The 19,724-nt window shown below is 48.7% G+C and overlaps 1 protein-coding gene across 2 annotated transcripts; it reads right to left on the bottom strand.

The window, feature by feature from the left end:
- Positions 1–417: 417 nt before the first annotated feature.
- On the bottom strand, positions 418–19,634 carry PRUNE1 (prune exopolyphosphatase 1). Of its 2 annotated transcripts, XM_039246354.1 has the most exons (8): positions 19,418–19,634; positions 11,874–11,966; positions 11,143–11,345; positions 8,873–9,057; positions 8,079–8,237; positions 7,271–7,365; positions 5,027–5,185; positions 418–2,363 (listed from the first exon to the last, which is right to left on the bottom strand). In XM_039246354.1, exons 1-8 carry the CDS (start codon positions 19,454–19,456, stop codon positions 1,935–1,937), a joined length of 1,362 nt encoding a protein of 453 aa, XP_039102285.1. In that variant the 5' UTR covers positions 19,457–19,634; the 3' UTR covers positions 418–1,934. The 2 variants fall into 2 exon arrangements, with proteins under 2 accessions (XP_039102285.1, XP_039102286.1); XM_039246355.1 differs by lacking the exons at positions 8,079–8,237; positions 8,873–9,057; positions 11,874–11,966; positions 19,418–19,634 and having other exon boundaries at positions 11,143–11,218.
- Positions 19,635–19,724: the final 90 nt, after the last annotated feature.

Genomic DNA, 19,724 nt, shown 5'->3' with positions numbered 1-19,724 from the left:
AAGAAATGAAAGGCCGAGGAGGCGGAGAGTTAGAAGGCCATCGCTTCTCATTCCCGAAAAGAGTTAACGAAGGGAGCTGCCCCCTCCGCAGGAGGGAGATGAATCTTTTTTTTTTTTTAATGTTTTATTTATTTCTAGGAGAGAGAGAGAGAGAGACAGCATGAGCAGGGGAGGGCCAGAGAGAGAGAGAGAGTCACAGACTGAAACAGGCTCCAGGCTCTGAGCTGGCAGTCAGCACAGAGCCCGACGCGGGGCTCGAACCCACAAACCGCGAGATCATGACCTGAGCGAAAGTCGGACGCTTAACCCACTAAGCCACCCAGGCGCCCCGGAAGGGAGATGAATCTTGAGGAGCTTGGAACCATTATCAGAGAGAAGGGCCTGATTATAGTTATAAAAAGAGACAATAAGACCCCAAACAGGAAAAAAAAACCCTGTATTTAATACTTTTAACAAAATGCAAAAGAACGTACCCAAGTTACAAAACATAAATTCCTTTGGTTCGGAAATCACACAACGATTTTTACCTTCCCACAGCTACAGGCATCATCCCTACAGTGAAGTCATACCATCCCCCTCTTTCTGAAGACGTCATGCCAGAATCGTCCCACGTCCCACTGTCTGGTGGGACCACTGGCAACTTGCATGGAACAGGGCTGCAGGGCGGGAGAAAGGGGGACAGGTGGGTCTGAAGGCAAAAGGGAGACTCTACACATGCAGAACAAGTCGGGGGGGCTCTCTGCGGGTCACTACGGTATGCATTGCACCCCTATACATGCTACATGAGGCTGAGTCCCTTGGTACAATCACATATAAATACGATTCGGCCACCCTGAGCTCCTCCAGGGAAAACAGAAATAAAGAAAAAAAAAAAAATATATATATATATATACACAGAGAAGCAGGGGAGAGAGGGATGGCAAAAAGAGGCAGATCATAGAAAACCAGAGAACATCCAGTCCAGACCCTTCGTCTTACCGATGGGGAAAATGAGACCGAGAGACATGAAGGGCCTTACCAAGAGACACACAGTCCATGGCAGCCGGTATAAGGACTCCACGTTCCCTTCCAATATGAACGAGAAGAGAACGAGATGGACAAGGAACTGACGGGTCCAGGACATAGAGCCGGGGATCTCACTGCACTTTTACGGTCTTTTGGGAACAATGCCTATATGGTCTTAAGGCCTTCCTGCGTGTCTCCTGAACTCTCAAGAACCAGGGGTCTCCTGGGTCTTGTTGGGGTCCCTGTGGCTCTGAGGGACCCAAAGAAACTGAGAGCCGGGCCAGCTGGCCAGGACATAAGATAATGGCTTCCTAACTGCTTCCCAATAATCCTAACAGAGTCATGATAAGCTCAGAATACAACCGTAGCCACCTCGGCCTTGGACACCACCGCTTAATTGGGGGCTGAAAGAGGAATCATGGAGCCAGATTCTGCTGAAGGCTGAAAACCTCAATAGTTTCCAAAGCACACTCCCTTTTCTCTCTAGCTTAAAGTAAGTAACCAATAAATACCTGAATCAATCAGAGAATAAATGAATACCAGGAGACAATGATTGTTTGGTTCCATGAGAGACACTGGTTCTGTTCAAGAGCCTTCCTGAGGGCACTTCTGGGGTACACTTTCTTGTGCCACTCTGTTAGAACTATGCAGGTATTACCTTGTGCCCCCGGCAAGCGAAATAGAGGAGTCAGTGCAGATTTGGAGAATTAAATTAAATAATATGATCTGTCTAATGGGTAGAGATCTGGAGAAAAGGCAGAAAGCCATCCCTAAAGCAGCTGTTTTCTTTCACTTTGTTCTCCTCCCAGGTTCATGAACATAGTACACCAGATCCTGGAGCAATGAAGACAGAACGGCCGACACATCTCAACACATGCAACTGAGGTGGTTCGAGCAACCTCTCTCACCATCCTGACCCCTCCCAGCAGTCACTTCTGAGACAGTGAGGCAGTGGTCGACTGTGATAGTGAGATCTGACTGCACTTCTCAAAGATGGCCTCCGCTGAGAGTTTAGGCAGCCCCTGATCCAGGGGGCACTCATCCACCAAGCTGTTCATGGGTGTGGGGGGCAGTGGAGGCTCCTCCTCATCTTGACTCAGTCCAGGAACCAGGGAGTTCCCTGCCCTGTCCAATTCCTTGTCCACCTGCTCCCTGCACACACCCTCTGTCTCAGGCGGCCCTGAAGGGATCTTCATGGAGTCAAAATATGCTGACAGGGCCTCCTGGAGCAGAGGCAGAAGTTTCTTCCGAGATACCTGGGTGTTGCCCTGAAGATAGGCTTGGAGGTTAGGGTGGGTGCTTGGGGCAGGTGTCAGCTTCAGGGATGGAGAGTGGGAGCGTTCCAGAACTCCACAGATCTAAAGAGGAGACAAGAGGGGGAGGTGGTACATAAGGTGGTGAAGCAAACAGCTGGAGTCTCTTAAGTTAGAGGCTTCTCTTATACAGGAGAAATATTTTTCATTAAATCACCCAGAGATCAGTATTACTGCTAATAGACATGGTATTTAGAAACAGAAGAAACATCTGACGTTTATTTTTAAGATAGAGAGAGACAGCATGAGCAGGGGAGGGGCAGAGAGAGAGAGAGAGACACAGAATCCAAAGCAGGCTCCAGGCTCTGAGCTAGCTGTCAGCATAGAGCCCGATGTGGGGCTCGAACTTCTGAACCATGAGATCATGACCTGAGCTGAAGTCGGACACTTCACTGACTGAGTCACCCAGGTGCCCCAAAAGCATTGAGATCATATACCTAATTTTAGTAAACCCTAGCCTGGAGAGATTAAGCATCTTGAGCTAAATCACATAGATGATGGGAGTCTGAAAGAGAACCCAGAACCCCCTGACCTCGTGTTGTTTCCAAGCGTATTTCTGGGCTCAAAAACGTGAACTGTATCCTTAGCTAGAATGGGACAAGCATATAGACTGAAGTCAGGGGCAAGACACAGGCAGAAAGAATGAACATATCAAAGTGGGGGTAGGAGGTATGCTGAGTCAGATCCCTTCCAAATACTGCCTCACTGAATTGTCACAACTACCTTTGAAGACTTGGATTAGTATTACCTTCATTTACAGCTAGGGAAACAGAGGCTTAGATTAAGTAACTTGCCTAAGGTTATAGTCTGAATGAAGGAAAACTGACATTTGAACGCAGGTCTACCAACCAAAGCCAGGGTTCTAAATCGCTCTCTTATATCGTCTCGAACACAGGAGGAAGAGAGGAGACGGCAGGGTGCACTGTGAAGAGAGGATTCCCATTCCCCAGCCCGGGCAGTGGGGGAGCCCTCTGTTAGGCGCAGAGCTTCAGAGGGGTAGGGTGGGGAAAAGGTGGGGGGAGAGGGGGAGACACCTCCTATGGCCAAAGCACCCTTTCCTTCTTGACATGATTAGTGACAGCCGCCATTTACTCAGTGCTTACTCTGTGCCTGGCAACGTACTTTACATACGCTATTATGTTTAATGATCACATCAGACTAATCAGCAGGTGATATTATGTCACATACAGATTCAAAAGTCAACTGATCTGCCTGAGCTCAAAAAGCAGGTAAGTGGCAAATCTGGGACAGGAAATGTGTCCACTTGCTTTTTTAAAACTGTAGTTCTGGGCCACCTGGGTGGCTCAATCCAACTTCATCTCAGGTCATGACCTCACGGTTCATGGGTTCAAGCCCTGCATCGAGCTCTGTGCTGACAGCTCAGAGCCTGGAGCCTGCTTCGGATTCATGTCTCCCTCTATCTCTGTCCCTCCCCTGCTTGCACTCTCTCAAAAAATAAAATGCTAAAAAACAAAACAACTGTGGTTCTTTCCACGGTGCCAGACTACCTTCCACTGAATGAAATTACATTTGCTTCCTGGAAGAGAAGAAAGGATGACATACCTTCTCTGGATGCAGAAGATTATCAGGCTGTATGCAGACCAGTCTTTAGCAGCCTTCACGAAGCCCAAGAAACCCCAAAAGTGCCTGGACTGACTCATGTCCAGTTTTTTTTTTTTTTTTCACGTCCAGTTTTTTAAAAAAAATATTTTAATGTTTACTTTTGAGAGAGAGAGACCGTGTTTGAGCAGGGCAGGAGCAGAGAGAGAAGGAGATACAGAACCCAAAGCAGGCTCCAGACTCTGAGGTGTCACAGAGCCCGATGTGGGGCTGGAACTCACGAACTGTGAGATCATGACCCGAGCCAAAGTCAGATGCTCAACCGACTGAGCCACCCAGGCGCCCCTCGCATCCACTTTTAAGTTCTCCTTCCCTGGGCTAATTGCCCAGTAACCAACAGAGGAAAAGAAAGGGGAAGAAGTGGGAAAGGTGGTCCAACAGATCAGGAAGGAAAACCTGAGCCTCAATCTCTTCTCTCCAGAACCAGCGGTAGACACTGTCACTCACCCCTGCGTGGTCAAGTAGTAGAAAAGGCTTCTCTTGGGGCACCTGGGTGGCTCAGTCGGTTAAGCCTCCGACTTTGGCTCAGGTCATGATCTCACGGTTCGTGGGTTCAAGCCCCACATTGGGCTCTGTGCTGACTGCCAGCTCAGAGCCTGGAGCCTGTTTCAGATTCTGTATCTCCCTCTCTCTTTGACCCTCTCCTGCTCACACTGTCTCTCTCTCTCTCTCTCAGAAATAAAGCATTTAAAAAAAAAAAAAAGAAAAGAAAAGGCTTCTCTTGTGTTTCCCAGTTTCAAGGCCATAGGGTAAAAAGAAAGGAACTGATTTTCTGGGGTGAAGAATTAAAGATTAGGCTAAGAATCAAGTTTGAACTCCAGATTTATAACACTGCCTTTTAATCTGATTTCAAGGTCCTTCTAGGTAGGAACTGTGTCTCTAATGCCCTTTGAATCTCTCTTAACAGTATGATTAAGGATATTCACATATAGAGAGAACGGGGAAAAGCAGGGAGGGAGGATTCTGGAAAAGAGGTCAGGAGACTTCTGTGTAAGTGTGAGAACCAAGGAGAGGTTTCACGGCACCGGATGGTGCTTACAGGCCGAGCTTTGCAGGGACCTCGGGCTGCAGAAGGGACAGAGACTCACCATCGTCCGGAGCGCCGTGTGGGGACAGAAAATAGCTAGCTGCCGCACTGGCTCGTTGTGAGCATTGAAGAAGATTGTCATGGTGACCAGGACATCGCAACTGTGCGCCTGGCAGAAAGCATGGAGGTCGGCGATGAGGCCAGACCTCTGCAGAAAGGCCTGGAAAAAAAGAAATGGGGCAGTGAAAAGGGCTACAGTGGGACCCTCCTTGTCACCAGTAATAAAACATGCCCACAAAGGTTAGCCTTCCACGTTAACCTGGGTCGTGTACTCTGGGAAAACGGTTTCTAACATTTACTCTATGTTCTTTGTGTGCTGGGAAGCAGTATGTAGTATGGGGAGAATATAGGTTTGGGTTCAGACAGAACTGGTTTAGAAATCAGCTCTAATAGGTAACCACCAGCTACATCATCAAGGAGTTGTATCAACCTCCCTGGACTTAAGCTTGAGGATAAAACTTGTACCAAGTGCCTGTTGTAAGAATTAAAACATGATCGTGTATGTAACATGCCCGGCACGTACAATGTTATCCCGCTCTTGCCATCCAATAAGCAAGGTCTTCCCCTCGTAGGCATTTTTGTTCAAAAAGAACAGTGGGGCACACAAGTCACAGACACAGGCCGAGTGCATCGCCAGCTCTTCACTCTTTGCCAACCTCTACTCTTCCCCAAGGTCTCGCAGTATTTCCTCTGCCGGCTACTACTACCAGCTACTCCGGATCCGGGTTTTTCCTCTGCCCTTGGCATTTCTCATGTCAATTTGTACTGTGTCAATTTATGCTACTTGGCAAGCCTTTTCCGTTCTTATGTTTGTTTCCCAAACGAGGCAGCAAGGGAAGAGACCAGGCCATTTTGTTTTATTAAGATTATTTAGTATTTTGACGCAGTAAAAACTTAGTAGAAAGCTGTACAGACGAATGTGGAATGTGTTCAGGTCCAGGTGCTGAGTGACTTAAATCAATATGATACGGGACCAGGTAGTAAAATACCGTTATCAAAGGTTACATTCATTCACCCATTCAACAAAATTTCCTGAGCACCCCCTACGTGCCAGGCGCTGCCAAAGGTGCCGATACAGAAGAAACAGGACCCCAGTTCTGGTGGAGCTGATAAACTGGTAGAGTAATGCAGACAATAAACAAGGAAATCATGAAATTGATCACTTGAGTCCATTAGCTAAGAGTAAAACTAAATTTAAAATTTTTTAGAGACTTATGAGCACAAAGGATATTATGTTAGTAACAGTGGTCAGGAACAACCTCTTAACAGAGGAGACATCTAAACTAAGAAATGAGTGATAAGAGGGGCGCCTGGGTGGCTTAGTCGGTTAAGCGTCCGACTTTCGCTTAGGTCATGATCTCGTGGTTTGTGGGTTCGAGCCCCGCGTCGGGCTCTGTGCTGACTGCCAGCTCAGAGCCTGGAGCCTATTTCAGAGTCTCAATCTCCCTCTCTCTCTGACCCTCCCCTGCTCACGCTCTCTCTCTCTCCTAGAAATAAATAAAAATATTAAAAAAAAAAAAAAAAAAGAAATGAGTGATAAGAAAGAGCCAGCTCTGCAAAGGAGAAAGCCAAGTGCAAAGGCCCTGAGGTGGGAATGAGCTTAATAGATCCCGCAAACAGAAAGAAAATGAGTGTGGCTACAGCACTGCGCATACAGGCGTGGAGCTGGAAGGAGATGAGGTCAGAGAGAGAGAGAGAGAGAGAGAGAGAGAGAGAAGCGCCAGATCAAGGAGGGCCCTATAAACCACAGTAGGGCTGTTAGAGTCTGCTGTTTTTTGTTTTTTTTTTTTTAAGTTTTATTTATTTAAGTAATCTCTACACTCAATGTGGGGCTGGAACTCACAACCCTGAGATCAGGACTTGCACACAGCTCTGACTGAGCCAGCCAGGTGCTCCTGGGGCCTTCAGATTCTATCAGGAGCGCAGTGAAAAGGCAGCAATTGAAGGGGGCTGATGTGATCAGACTCACATCAGTTTTGTTTTGTTTTTTCAGACTGACACCTTATAAGAGATCACTCTGGCTGCTATGGGGGAGAATGGTTCACAGAGGTGCAAAAGAGGAGGCAGGAAACCAGTATGCAGGCTATCATGGTAGTGCAGGGAGAGGTCATGGACTGTGAGAGTGCCAGCAGGCGTGGGGAAAGGTACATGGGGACAAGATTTATTTTGGAGGGAAGCCAGCAATGAGGAGCAAGGTTACATACACAACTGAAGATTTCTCTGTCCACCCACACCTTGCTCTTACCTCCAAATCCATATATATTGCGCTGATGGCCATCTTAATGCCTTGTCTGGAGATGCTTTTCTGGTCTTTTCTTAGCATTTGCTCAGTGGTCAGTCCTAGACAGTGAATGTGAGGCCAGGGGTCAAACAAGAGAGACTGGGGTCCCCAGACCAGGAAGGGGATGACACCAAGATGGGTCAAAGACTGAGGACAAACACAGCCTCTCCCTGGGCCAGTGAACAGGGCAGATAACGAAGACTACAATTCTATAATAGCAAGATTCTCTTAAATAACTGAGTCCCATTCATTGCCTCTGGAGCAAAGGACCATGGAGAGGATAAAAGAAAGAAAAGACACTTTTGCCATTTCCCCCTTCTGTGTTGTTTTAACTTTCTGTAAGTACATGTGGTCCTTTTTTTTTTTTTAATGTCAACAGGTGGTATCTGGGTAAAAAATTATGGAAGTTTTTTTGTTCTCTTCCTTTGTCCTTTGTAGATTCACCCTAAGTGTTTCTTCTGCTTCCCTAAACGATTACCTAGATCTCACCCGGATAATGTAGTGTTCCCTCAGCAAGTCTTACTTATATATCTATAGTTTCTGATTAGCCCCGAAATCTCTGACACTCTTACTATACTCCTCCTCCTCCTACCTGGTAGCCAGGTTAGTAAATCGGCTGATTAGTTCACGATCAAACTCACATACTCCCTCGGTTCTCTCTGCTTCAACCATGCTGCACGCTCTGGTCCTAGTGCTCAAGCACACACGGAACAAGGCCTGTCCATCTGTGCTCTCACACGCGAGGGAGAGAAGTCAGTTTACCGTTTCCCACCTGATACGTCAAACTTTGCCTTCTGTAGGCAATCAAAGATGTCATCTCTCTTGGGCAGATCTGGGAAGAGGGCCTCCAGCTTCTCCACGTATCTGCTGTCCTTTGGGGTTGCCTTTCCCACTTTCAAGTCCATATTGACACAGTCCAGGATGATTGTGCCTGGGGGGACGGGAGGCAGGACTCAAATCCCAAGGCCTTCCGTTCACAACCACTAGAACACACACACGACCCTCAAACCAGATGGATGTGATACGGGGAAGGGAGTGTGGTGAACTCACTGATGACAAAACGAGAAGCCGGGGCTATGTCCTGAGTAGGACCTCCCCAATCCAAACTAAAAGGCAGGCGGGCAGAAAGGGTGCCCGGGCACCCCCAATCCTCAGAGATCTTGAAACTGAGTCAGAGAGAGATGACCTCCCTTCTTAGAGGGAGAAGAGAAACTTAGACGTTGGAAGAGAGAGTCTAGTTCAATTCTCTGTCTGTCTGTCTCTCTCTCTTTTTTGTTGTCTTTGCAAATGGAGAAAATGTGAACAAGAAGGGTTAAGGTCACACAGCCACCACAGGCTGCTTTTCGGTCCCTTATCCCGTGCTCCCTTCCTGCTTTCACCATAGCTGTCTTGTGCCTAATTGCCCCCTGAGAGGCCCCAGCTTTTGATATGAGCTGGACAGCCTGGAAAGGGTACGATTGAGCTACAAGAGGCTAGACTTTTCCACTCTCCTTTCTCTGGGGTGGATCCGGGGGACCTAACCCGAAGGCCGCCCGCCCTCCCTCACCCTCCCTCACCCTCCCTCACCGTGCAAAAGGGCTGCGGTTTGCCTGTCCAGGATCTCTGGCGCCCCCTGCAGGATCCTCTCGGTCACCAGGGTAGCACAGGATCCCACCAGCTCGACGGAAACGTGGCAGGGAGGGCAATGTTTCTGCTGGATGGGCCGATGGTCTAGCACCTCAGCTACTGCCTCCTCCAGGGCTGCGTCGCTTCTGCGTGGGACAGTGGGTGTGGGGACAAGAGAAAGAAAGAGAGGTGGGAGGCCTCCAGCAGCTTTGAACCAAACCTCCACCTCACCCATGAAGGAAAATGCACATTTAGGCAAACACTTAGAACTGCTGTCACTTCTACCTCTGCATCACTGCTCTCAATTCTTTTCTTTCATGTGAGAACTGAAGTCATCTTTAAATAGCATGTAAATGGGAAAAAATAGTATGTCCGTGAACTTGGTGAAGTATCAGCGACCAGTATCTTAGCCACGTATTTGATCTCCTTAGGAGCTGCCTTTCCGATTGCCGCCCTTGGCATGCGGTATTTCGATCTCTCCTGTCATTCAGTCCACTTCATGCCCAAATTCCACACAGTTCACCAGATCCTCTGGCTTCTATCTCCATCTCTATCCATCCCCTCCTTTCCAACCCTCTGCTACTGCCCTATTCTAAGCCCTCAGTATCTCTTACCTACATTATTCCAACATCTTCCTAACCAGACACCTACTTCTGGTCTCAGGCCCTCCTAAGCTATCGTCCATCAGGCTGCTGAGGGTGATTTGAAAAATGCAAACTTGATTCTGTTAGGATCTGGATTAAATATAATTCACAGTCGTTCCCCACTGCCCTAGCATCAGGTCTAAACTCCTTGGCAGGGCCTACCCGTTTCCACAATCTGGCCCCCACCTACCTCCCTAGCCTCACCTCTTCCTATGTCCTACTTCCGGGTCACAGTTTTATGCTCCAGCCATGCAAAACAAATTCCAGTGCTCCCAATTCACCAGCTATCTCACGCCTGCCTGCCTTTGCTTACATGAATTCCTTTGCTCTTCCCAACTACCCCTCCCCCCCACCCCCATTCCAGGAACAAACACTCAAGAGCGAATCAAGGGTGAATTCTCTTAGGAAACGTCTCCTCCTACCCTCCACTCCCCTTTAGTGTATTTCACTATTCCATCCTCTCCACACCTATTTGTCCTCTAGAATATCAGGTATCAACACGCCTCTAATACCCATCACAATGACACTAATGAGTTATTTTCGTATGTAGGAAATAATTCTGCTTTTTAAGTTTTATTTATTTATTGTGAGAGAGAGAGAGGCGAGGGTGGAGGGTAGAGAGAAAGAGGGAGAGCGAGAATCCCAAGCAGGCTCCACACTGCTTGGCACAAAGCCTGACACGGGGATAGAACTCATGAACTATGAGATCCTGACATAAGCTGGAAACCAAGAGTCAGATGCTTAACCAACTGAGTGATGCAAGTGACCCCAAAATAATTTTGCTTTTTAAAAATTAAAAAGAGTTGGGGCGCCTGGGTGGCTTAGTTGGTTAAGCATCCGACGCGATCTTGGGCTCAGGTCATGGTCTCACGGTTTGTGGGACTGAGCCCCTCATCAGGCTCTGTGCTGACAGCGTGGAACCTGCTTGGGATTCTCTCTCTCTCTCTCTCTCTCTCTCTCTTTCTATGTGTCCCTTCTCTCTCCCAATCCCAAACACACATGCTTTCTCTCTCTCAAAAATAAACTTAAAAGAAAATAAAAATATATTTAAAAATAAAAATTAAAAAGAGTTGCAGCTGGGGTGCATGGGTGGCTCAGATCGGACTTCGGCTCAGGTAACGATCTCACACTTTGTGAGTTTGAGCCCTCCATTGGGCTCCCTGCTGTTAGAGCAGAGCCTGCTTCAGATCCTCTGTCCCCCTCTCTCTCCCTCTCTCTGCCCCTCCCCCACTCCTGCACACATGCTCTCATCTCAAAAATAAATATTAAAAAAAAGTTGCAACCGCTACTCAAAGGCTTCTAGTACAGTGACTCTGCCACAAATAATGATACCAAAGGCAGATTTAAATGATTTCTAAGTTATCTTTTAGTTTGACTTCTCCATGGTTCTATTTCTTTTTGTTACTTATAACTGGAGAACTGAACTGACAATATTTTCTGTTGATTTTCTATATCTGATATGACCCAGCAATTGCAATTAGCCTGTGAGATCCGCAAGAGCAGAAACTGTCTTCCTCTCTTTAGTTCTTAGTGATCAGAGTTCAACATGGTACGTGCTAAGTATTGGCTTAACTTCCTTCCACTTACTTGGGTAAGACATGATGGTCAACAAGGATAAGGGTGAGCTGGCCAGCCTGGTGCAAGGCGTGGAGGTCAATTTCATCCCGGAAAATCAAGAGGGACTCTGGAATGTTAATCTTCTGAAGGAAGAAGACGTTGTCACCTCGTAGAGGTAGCTCAGAACGTGTGATATTTAAAACTGGCACAAAGACTTCCTCAGTCTCTGTTGTCTGGATAAGAAAAGTGAAAAGAACATATGGCGATGTTTTGGGCATAGACAGGAAAAGCAACAGAATTACTGGCACCAGAGAAGATATGATCTTGGGGCAGTAACTGCCTTTCTCAAAGCCACAATTACCCAGTTGACAAACATAAAAAGACAACTCTTGCCCTCTCTCCTTAGGACACATGAAGGTCAGCAAGACAGCTCACGGAAAAGACCTAGTTCTAAATGCTGCAGGGAAGGCATTATTAATCCTCAAGAGCTGACCTGGGAATGAGACCCCTGGTCCCCAGAACTCGATAATAAACGGCTTGAATTTGCCTTATGCTTTACAAATTCTTCCACATCCGTCTACTCCTGTGCTCCTCCCAGGAGCACTGCAAAATAGCATCCTTTCAGATGTCATAGATTGTGACCGGGGACTCAGGAAAGCTGAGGGATTTAACCCACCCAAGAGTAAATGGTGTCGAGTAGCAGAGCTGGGTCTTGGATCCAGATCTTTTCATTCTAAGGGGCTCTGCTGCTAAGTACTCACCTTCGCCAGGTAAAAAGCCAGGGCAAGGGCTGACACCATGGAGTCCAGGTCACAGGCTTCATTGCCCAGAACGACATGTAGCGGCCGGGACTCCTGTTGAGGAAGGAGAGCAGGACACTAGCGGATGTTCCTCTGTCCGTTCCCACTGCCCTGAGCAGGGCTTCACACATCCTGTCACTGACCTTCACGGGAGATGTAGGTCAGATAATCTCATGAGCCCTCATTTCATGGATGAGGATATCAGCAGAGAGGCCACCTGTGTTTAGCTAAGTTTAAGCACTCCATATACATCCAGGAAGTAGAAAGGGGCCCTTTCTTCTACTACACTGCCTCCTTGATTGTTAACAGCAGTAAAGAATTCTCTAACTCCTCATGCTTCTTTGGGCACTCGAGAAATCAAAGGTAGAGCAGTTGAGATAGGTGATCTATTCAGGCCGCATCAACCCCGGCCTGTGTCTTCCCCTGACCTTGGTGTTTTCAAAATAGGGGAACACGTCCTTATGCTTCTAAACCGTAAGAGGCGAAGAGCTTTTGAAAATAAAGGTAAAATAAAATCCAGTCCGTGGTCCAGTTATCCAGTCTGTGAAAATGGCCCCAACCCGGAGGAGCCTCAGTGATGACCAGATAGAAGCGACATGCACTATCCAAGACACACTTTTCCTGGCAGGGTCTGATGAGAGCAAGAACAGTTGTTGCTGCTGGAACGTTTATTTTTATGTATTACTCTCTATTAGTGTTACTTTTAAAGTAGTCTCCTATGCCTAATGTGGGGCTCGAACTCACAAGCCCGAGACCAAGAGTTGCATGCTCTACCAACTGAGCCACGCAGGTTCCCTGAAACTTATTTTTAAAATATTTTTTAAATGTTTATTTATTTATTAATGTTTTATGTATTTTTAGGAGAGACAGTGTGAGCAGGGGAGGGTCAGAGAGAGAGGGAGACACAGAATCTGAAGACAGGCTGCAGGCTCTGAAGTGTCAGCACAGAGTTGGACGTGGGGCTCGAACCCACAAACTGTGAGATCATGACCTGAGCCGAAGTCGGACACTTAACTGACTGAGCCATCCAGGCGCCCTGAGGAACCTTCATTTTTAAAGCTCTGAGAAGTGCAGCTGCTGATGAGACCGAGAAGGGAGGAATATCTGTTATTATTAACCTGTTCCCTTGCACCCCCCTCGCTATCAGAGTCTTAAACAACAACCCGAAGAGGTAGGTACTTTAAGAATTATGCCCATGGCTCAGTTTAGGGCACAAGAATTCTCTCTTACCAATTTAGTTTGGAACTTCTATCTCAGCCCGCTTCTGAGAGAAGGGGTAAGGACAAATGGAGACACACCGGTTACAGCAGAGTTTCCGAATTTCAGCACTAGTGGCTTCTGGGCCTGGATCATTCTTTGTGCAGGGACTGTGCTGTGTGTGGGGGAAGTGTGGCAGTGTCCCCAGACTCTACCCACAAGATGCCAGGAGCATCACCAGTCATGACAACCAAAAATGTCTCCAGATTTGCCAAATATTCCTGGTGGGGTGGGGGTTCGGGCAAAATCACTCCCAGTTGAAAACTACTAGGTTACAGACAGGTAAATATCCGAACGCTCTGACTTCTTCAATCAGGGAAGATTTACTAGATGCAAGAGTTTAGAAAAGTAGGAAAGGGGTTCAGAGGAACAGAACATAGCAAGCAATAGTTATCAAGTAATGTAGCTATAGGAAGAAAGGGAATCACCTTGCCTGTTTGGCTGTTACCCTTCCCCCTTCCTCCCTCCCCCAGGAAGCTACGGCCAGAAAGGTAAATTTTAGAGGACTTTTGGTGGCAGAAGTTGCCCTATCCAGTAACTACAGATTTTTCCCCCTTAAGTTTTATTTATTTAAATAATCTCTACACCCAACACGGGGCTCGAACTCACAACACGGAGATCAGGAATCAGATGATCTTCCAACTGAGCTGGCCAGGTGCCTCAGGTTTTTTTTGTTTTGTTTACGTTTATTTACTTATTTTGAGAGCGAGCATGAGCAGGGGAGGGGCAGAGAGAGAGGGGGAGAGAGAGAATCCCAAGCAGACTCTGCACTATCAGCACAGAGCCCAGTGCAGGGCTCAGACTCATGAACTGTGAGATCATGACCTGAACCAAAATCAAGAGTCTGATGCTTAACCGATGGAGCCACCCAGGCGCCCCCCTCCCACCCAAGTTTTTGTTTTTAAACTACTTCCCCCCCACCGCCTCTCCGACCCTCAGAGAAGCACAGAAGGCAGGGGTTTTACACAGAGGACCTCTGGGGGAGTCCACCCTAGGTCCTCCCCCGTACCCATGTCTCTAAGCCTAGCTCAAGCGGGTGGCGGCCCAGACCCACTCACACTGAACAGCACGGGAGGGGGAGATTCCTTTCAGCACTAAACTCTTTTCCTACCTAAGAGGAGAATTCAGTCCTATAGTAACTCCTCTAACTTGCAACTGCTCCTTCTGATACCAGAGAACGTCCCCCTGTTTCCCAGATACCGAGAAGAGCCCAGATGGCTGTGGACCAGAGCGACGACAAAGGTAAGTGGCCGTAGAGATAACCTGCTCACTGAAGCAGTGTGGGGGGCACCGTGTTCCCTAGAAATGGGCCTGTATAAATACGAGCGGCCATATGGCCCCGACTCTAATGGAAAAAGGTAAGAGGAACAGAGAAAAGGCAGAGCGAGTGGGACAGACCTAGTGCTGGGCCCTCTGAGGCACCTTCCAACACTCGCTCGCGCTGGTGCTACTCCAGCTGGGTGGGGACAGGTCAGAGGCCCAGCACGGAGGGGGGCTAAGCAGGGGGGCAGAAGGGAGGCACCACATACAGCTCTGTGACTCAGGAGAGATGAGATCCAGACGAAGGTGAATAACTAGCCCCCCATGCTTGTTCAGGCCAAGACAGCAGCCAAAAGGAATGAGTGTCAAAGGAATTCTCTGGGCTCTCAGCGCATCTTGGGGCAGGCTTGAGCAGGGGCCACGGTCCGCCACCACCCTAGCCTGTCCAGTCCACTCACCACCCACAACACCTGCTGTGCACAGTCCCAGCTCTGCCCTTTAAGCGGCGGGACTGTCATTGGGAAAGACTGCAGCCTAGGGTTGAATCTCCGTTCTGCTTCTTACCTGTTAGGGGACTCAGACCTCTCCGAGCCTCATTGTTCGTTTTAAAAATGATGATCGTGTAACCGATTTCATGCAGCTGTTCTGAGACTTAAGTGAGATGGCCCGTAAGTGCCTACTCTGTGGCTGAAGGAGGAGCTGCCTTCCATCTTCTCCTCTCTCTGCCCGTCCCTGCCCCTTCATGCCACCTGAAGGCCCTGTCTCTGTGACGCCCTCCCCGGCCACCCAGCCCGAGCAATCCTCTTCCTCTAGGCCTCCAGCTTCTGGCACCATGGCCCTCACGCGGCACTGCTACCCCAAGGACCTCGCCCTCTTTTCGTGGGCATGGATCTTACCCTTTCACATAGCTTACGACTCAGGCGACCATCTCCAGATGGGGACACCTGGGAGAATGAAAAGGGGTGCAATAGAGGGTTATGTCTGAATAAACGAGAATGGTCCCGGGCTGCCCAACTTATAAGGCACCCTCTCCTCTTCACTCAGGAGGAACGTGTGTTATCTCGTAACCCGCCACCTCCCCCACCAGCCGAAAGCAAAGCCAAACAGCCCTGGCTTTCTGACCGTCAGAGGAAGAGTTGAGGGCAGATACGGCTATACTTAGAGCAGTAGGAAACCTGAGATGCCAGGGGGAGAAACGCAATCTAAGAGCCCCAAGTCAATATACACTTCTCTTTTCTTTTTTTTTTTTTTTTTAAATGTTTATTTATTTCTAGGAGACAGAGAGAGAGAGAGCGTGAGCAGGGGAGGGTCAGAGAGAGAGGGAGTCACAGACTGAAACAGGCTCCAGGCTCTGAGCTGACAGTCAGCACAGAGCCCGACGCGGGGCTCGAACCCACGAACCGTGAGATCATGACCTAAGCGAAAGTCGGACGCTTAACCAACTAAGCCACCCAGGCACCCCTACACTTCTCTTTTCTTAAACAAACAAAAACACCCCAAACCCACGAGTGACAATGGCTGTGTCCTGATGAGTGGCCTTGTGCAGGGAGAAAGGATGGGCTTCAGGGCTGCCAGAGTCAACCACTTCCCTTCTGAGGCTGAATATGGTCTGATGCTTAGTCTACAAAATGGTTCATGAGGGAGGGAAGCAAAGAGCAGGGAGCCAGGGATAGAGAGGCCACCCCCCTCCCCCGAGAATAGTACAGGTACTGAGGAAAGGACTGTGATGGCTGAAGGATAGCCGGCCACTCCTGATCGCTGCCCTCTGCGCGTACAGGAGGCAGATGACACATGTCATCTGCAGCTGGATGAGTACCTACCGGGGAATGCAGCCCCACCCTGAAGCAAAGGTTTCTATGCACTAGACGTGAAAGATGAGTCACTGTGAATAGGACATTTGGTTAAAAGGATTTCTTTTAAAATGGAACATCCAGGAGAGCCTGAATGGCTCAGTCGGTTAAGCTCTGACTTTGGCTCAGGTCATGATCTCGCGGTTTTGTGGGTTTGAGCCCCGCATCGGGCTCTGTTCTGACAGCTCAGAGCCTGGAGCCTGCTTTGGATTCTATGACTCTCTCTCTCTCTCTCTCTGCCCCTCCCCCGCTCATGCTCTGTCTCTCTCTCTCTCAAAAAAATAAATATTAAAAAAAAATTTTTTTTGAATGAAACATCCATAAGAGACTCTTAAATACAGAGAACAAACTGAGGGTGGACAGGGGAGTGGGAGAGAGGGGGTAAGTGGGTGATGGGCACTGAGGAGGGCCCCTGTTGGGATGAGCACTAGGTGTTGTATGGAAGCCAATTTGACAATAAATTATAAAAAAAAAAAAAAAAAAAGGGGAACATCCTAAGGGCGCCTGGGTGGCTCAGTCGGTTAAGCATCTGACTTAGGCTCAGGTCATGATCTCACAGTTTATGAGTTTGAGCCCTGCGTCGTGCTCGGTGCTGACAGCTCAGAGCCTGCAGCCTACTTCGAATTCTGTGTCTCCCTCTCTCTCTGCTCCTCCCTTGCTCTCACTCTCTCTCTCAAAAATAAATAAACGTTACAAATAAATAAAATGGAACATCCTACTATCATTGTGGCAGAGGCTGTAGGAATTTCTCTGGTATCAGGGATGCCTGGGTGGCTCAGTCAGCTTAGTGCCCCTGACTCTTAATTTCTGCTCAGGTCATGATCCCTGGGTCATGGGATCAAGCCCCATGTCAGGCTCTGCGCTGAGTGTGGAAGCTGTTTGCGATTCTCTTTCTCTCCCTCTCCTTCGTCCCCCTCCCCGGCTCCCGTGTGCATTCTCTCTCTTTCTCTCAAATAAAAAAATATATATTAAAAAACTTCCTGTTTTAAATCTGTCTGTTTAAATCACGTCTTTCTTTACACAAGAGACCATGGTGCAGCCTCCTCTGGGGAACTGGATGGGGAGAAGACAATCTTTTTCATAACCTTTTTTGTATTTAAAGTTTTTCCACTGTGTACATTTACTACTTCTATAATTAAAAACAATCTAGTATTTATGTATTCTAAGCTTATTTATTTATTTTGAGAGAGAGAGAGAGCACTATCAGGGGAAGAGCAGAGAATGAGGGAGAGAGAGAATCCCAAGCAGGCCCGGGCTTGATCTCACCAACTGTGAAATCATGACCTGAGCCGAAATCAAGAATCAGATGCTTAACGGACTGAGCCACCCGGACACCCTCCCTAGTATTTATTTTTACTTATGTAACATAAGTGCTATGCCCAACGTGGGGTTTGAACTCATGACCCTGAGATCAGGAGTCGCATGCTCTACTGACTAAGCCAGTCAGGCACCCCTATAATTAAAAGCAGTCTACAATGCTGGCGACCACCTGTGTCCCGCCCCCAGTTCCTCCACTAAGATTCCCAGGGTCTGATTTTCTCGTTTCTTCCAGCCCTGGCTAGGCTGTGTGATAATAACTCTAGGGTACAACCTCACCTTCACAAGTTCACAAGTTCAGAAAAAGAAAGATCTCGATCTTTCTTCTTGGGGGATGAATGCAAGCAGAGGAAAGTCAGGATACCAGCACTACTGGAAAAATCCAGGAATTTTCAGCTTCCTACTGCTGTAGGAGTTATGTGTTAACCTGGGGTACTCTGTTAAGATATCTTAGGAGAGGGGCATGCAAAGAAAGGCCATCTGGTGGCGTTTCAGGTCTAAGGGCTCTTTACCAAAAATGGTGGAAAGGAGGCCCGTCATTTGGGTTATCGGGGGTGGAAAAATTCCAACTGCTTAGCACTCGGAACAGCGCCACAAAGATTCTACATCAGTCCTCCAATGAGCTCCCCATGGTGGAAATCAGAGGGAACCCAACAATTGGTTCCAAATTGCCCTATGCATTAAATCAACTTTCCCAAAGTTTGTACTTCACGAGGAAAAACTTGGTGCCATCGGTATTAAAAGTGTCCTTTGCCCTTATACTTCAGGTGAGGACATTCATTTATGCCAGAAGCCCAATCTGCCAAAGAAAATAATAGGTAACTTTAAGGATTTGTTAAAGACTAGGATGAATCGCCCGAGGGAATTTGCAAAGATACTTTACAAGGAAAGCATAGTCAACCATCCAACTAGGCCTCGACAGGGGCAGTGGGACTCGGGGTAGTGGGGGGCCAAGGGACCTCTTGGAGCCTCTCTGGTCAGCTTTCTGCTGCTAACTGGGAGTAGCAGCCTAATGCTGCAGGGCCAGTCGGCAAGGCTGGGAGATTCCGACCAGCTCGGTGCACCGAAAGCAAGCCACAGAGCATTCAAAGCAAGCTTATAGTTTTGATTCCAAACCCACTTTGGACTCATCCCTTCCAGGCGAGGGATCCTTATGTAATTTACATGTGGGTTAAGGCCAAAGAAGAAAACTGAGGGCGAAGGAAACCAAGTTTGGGGTCAACAACTGATATGCCTACAGTTTAGCTTAAAAACATGCTCAAAAACCAGATTTAAAAAACCAGATTGAAAGGAAAACACCATGACCACCTCAAAGCTAGAATGGGTTCGGCCCGGCAGACAGAAACAGCCGGTCAGAGGCAGTCAGGCTGTGGGCACAGGTTCCCTCGTTCCCCCGGGGCTCACACGGAGGCCAATGGGCCAAGGAGGCCCTGGGAGCGGAGAGCTGAAAGAGGTGCGGAGAGAAAGGGGCAAATACACCTCGCGGGGCACGACCGGCGGCACCACAGTCCTTCACCTTTTGACGGAGCTGACCGAGGCGACGGCGACGTTGAGCAGAGGCTCAGATGCAGCTCCCAGACCCACGATTCCTCCTCCCAGCTCTGGGGAGACCCCAAAGGCGGGAGCCAAAACCAAGGAGGCTGAGCGGCATTCCCCAGAGCTTGGTTCTCGTTCCTCATTCCTCCGGCCCCGAGGCTGATCTGATCCCAGGCCCCCTCCCCACAATTCCGTGTTCCCTCCCCACACACCCTCGGGGTTTCCCCAGATCCCGCATCTTCGTTCTTCCTGGACCCCTTACGGTCACAGACCGGGATCCGTTACCTGCAGAGCAGCTCGACAACCCTGCAGGTAGTCCTCCATGGTGAAGTCCCAAGGTGTGCCACCGCCCCTGGCCGCGGAGAGGTTACCAAGCGAATGCTCCCCGCCCTGGACTCAGGGGCTTGGGGCGAAAGTCAAGAGGCGGGACTCGAACTCGCCACACAGCGCTTCGGCCCCAACCCCCGGAGGAAGTGCGTAATCCGGCGCTCCTGGAGTCCGACGTCGCCCCGCCCCCAGCGGCGGAGGCGGAGCTCTGCGCCCAGAGACTCACGGGACCCCTTCCCGGGGGGCGTGGTCGGTCGCGGCGCAG

Source organism: Hyaena hyaena, unplaced genomic scaffold (genome assembly GCF_003009895.1).
Source record: "Hyaena hyaena isolate Hyena2069 unplaced genomic scaffold, ASM300989v1 scaffold_284, whole genome shotgun sequence".
NCBI classification, from domain to species: domain Eukaryota; kingdom Metazoa; phylum Chordata; class Mammalia; order Carnivora; family Hyaenidae; genus Hyaena; species Hyaena hyaena.
The sequence above is the reverse complement of the archived record's forward strand: the minus strand, read 5'-3'. Positions and strand labels throughout refer to the sequence as shown.